The 1330-nt window shown below is 56.9% G+C and overlaps 1 protein-coding gene across 1 annotated transcript; it reads left to right on the forward strand.

Moving 5' to 3' along the window:
* Positions 1–7: 7 nt before the first annotated feature.
* LOC104277259 (endonuclease/exonuclease/phosphatase family domain-containing protein 1-like) lies at positions 8–813 on the forward strand (the record flags this gene model as incomplete). The annotated part of the gene is made up of 1 exon (XM_009873843.1): positions 8–813. A coding segment is annotated over one exon (806 nt), but the record flags the coding sequence as incomplete, so codon positions are not given.
* Between the last annotated feature and the right edge of the window lie 517 nt (positions 814–1330).

The raw sequence follows: 1330 nt of genomic DNA on the forward strand, positions 1-1330 counted from the left end.
GGACCTTTGCCAGCACAGCCGCAAGTTCAGCGCGGCGTGCAACTTCAGCAACATCCTGGTCAACCAGGAGAGGCTCAACATCAACACGGCCACCGAGGAGGAGCTGATGACCCTGCCCGGCGTCACCCGGGTGGTGGCCCAGAACATCGTGGAGTACCGGGAGTACATCGGGGGTTTCAAGAAAGTGGAGGACCTGGCGTTGGTGAGCGGGGTGGGAGCGGCCAAGCTGGAGCAGGTGAAGTTCGAGATCTGCGTGAGCAGCAAGGGCAGCTCGGCACAGCACTCGCCCAGCTCCCTGCGCAAGGACCCGGCAGCTTCTGAGCATCATCTCTCGGCCACCAAGATCAATATCAACACGGCCACCCCGGCCCAGCTCATGAGCATCCGCGGTGTCACCGAGAAGATTGCCAACAGCATTGTGGACTACCGTAAAGAGCACGGGCCCTTCAAAAGTATCGAGGACCTGGTGAGGATGGACTGCATCAATTCCTCCTTTCTGGACAAGATCAGGCATCAGATTTTCGCGGAGCGGTCCCGGCCCCCTTCGACGAACACTAGCGGCGGCCTCAACTTTGTTGCCAAGCCTCACCCTAGCCCCACTTCTCTGAGCCTGCAGAGTGAGGACTTGGACTTTCCTCCTGGGGGTCCAACCCAGATCATATCCACTCGCCCCTCCGTGGAGATGTTTGGAGGGGTGAGAGATGGCAGACCCGCCCTGCGGGTGGCTACCTGGAACCTGCAAAGCTGCTCCATCGAGAAAGCCAACAACCCGGGCGTGCGGGAGGTTGTGTGCATGACGCTGCTGGAGAACAGGTAAGAAGCAGCACTTGATCTGTAGACTCAGCTCTGGGGGGTTGGAAGTTATTGGCTTTGGGGTTCAGACACGCTTAAGTCCTGTTGTGATCCTTGTGGGACCGGCTCCTTCCTGGGATTACTAAATGTTTCCCACTTCTTGCATGGAACCCTGGCTGTGTCTTAAGGCTGGGACTGTAGTGACTGTCCCGTGATAAAGCTGCTGTAGTCCTTGAAAGGTGGTGGGCCTCCTGAGGAGGTACGTGTGTGCACACATCCGTGCAGAGAAGACCGAGCTGTTATGGTTGGTCAAAGATTGTTTCTCTGTCAGGAGCGTTTTGAACAAGTCGCAGAGGGCTGTCTTTCCTGCCAGAAGCTGAGAGGCAATAGCAAGGATGGGCTGCTCTGTATCTACCCTGTCTCTTACAGTGTTTCCCAGAGCATCTTCTGCCAATTAGGGAGGCAGGATGCAGCGCTACATCCACCTCTCCATGAGCTGCCAAGCTGAGACCTTCCAGTGCCTCTTCTTCAGAAGATC

Source organism: Apaloderma vittatum, unplaced genomic scaffold, assembly GCF_000703405.1.
Source record: "Apaloderma vittatum isolate BGI_N311 unplaced genomic scaffold, ASM70340v1 scaffold12577, whole genome shotgun sequence".
Lineage (NCBI taxonomy): Eukaryota > Metazoa > Chordata > Aves > Trogoniformes > Trogonidae > Apaloderma > Apaloderma vittatum.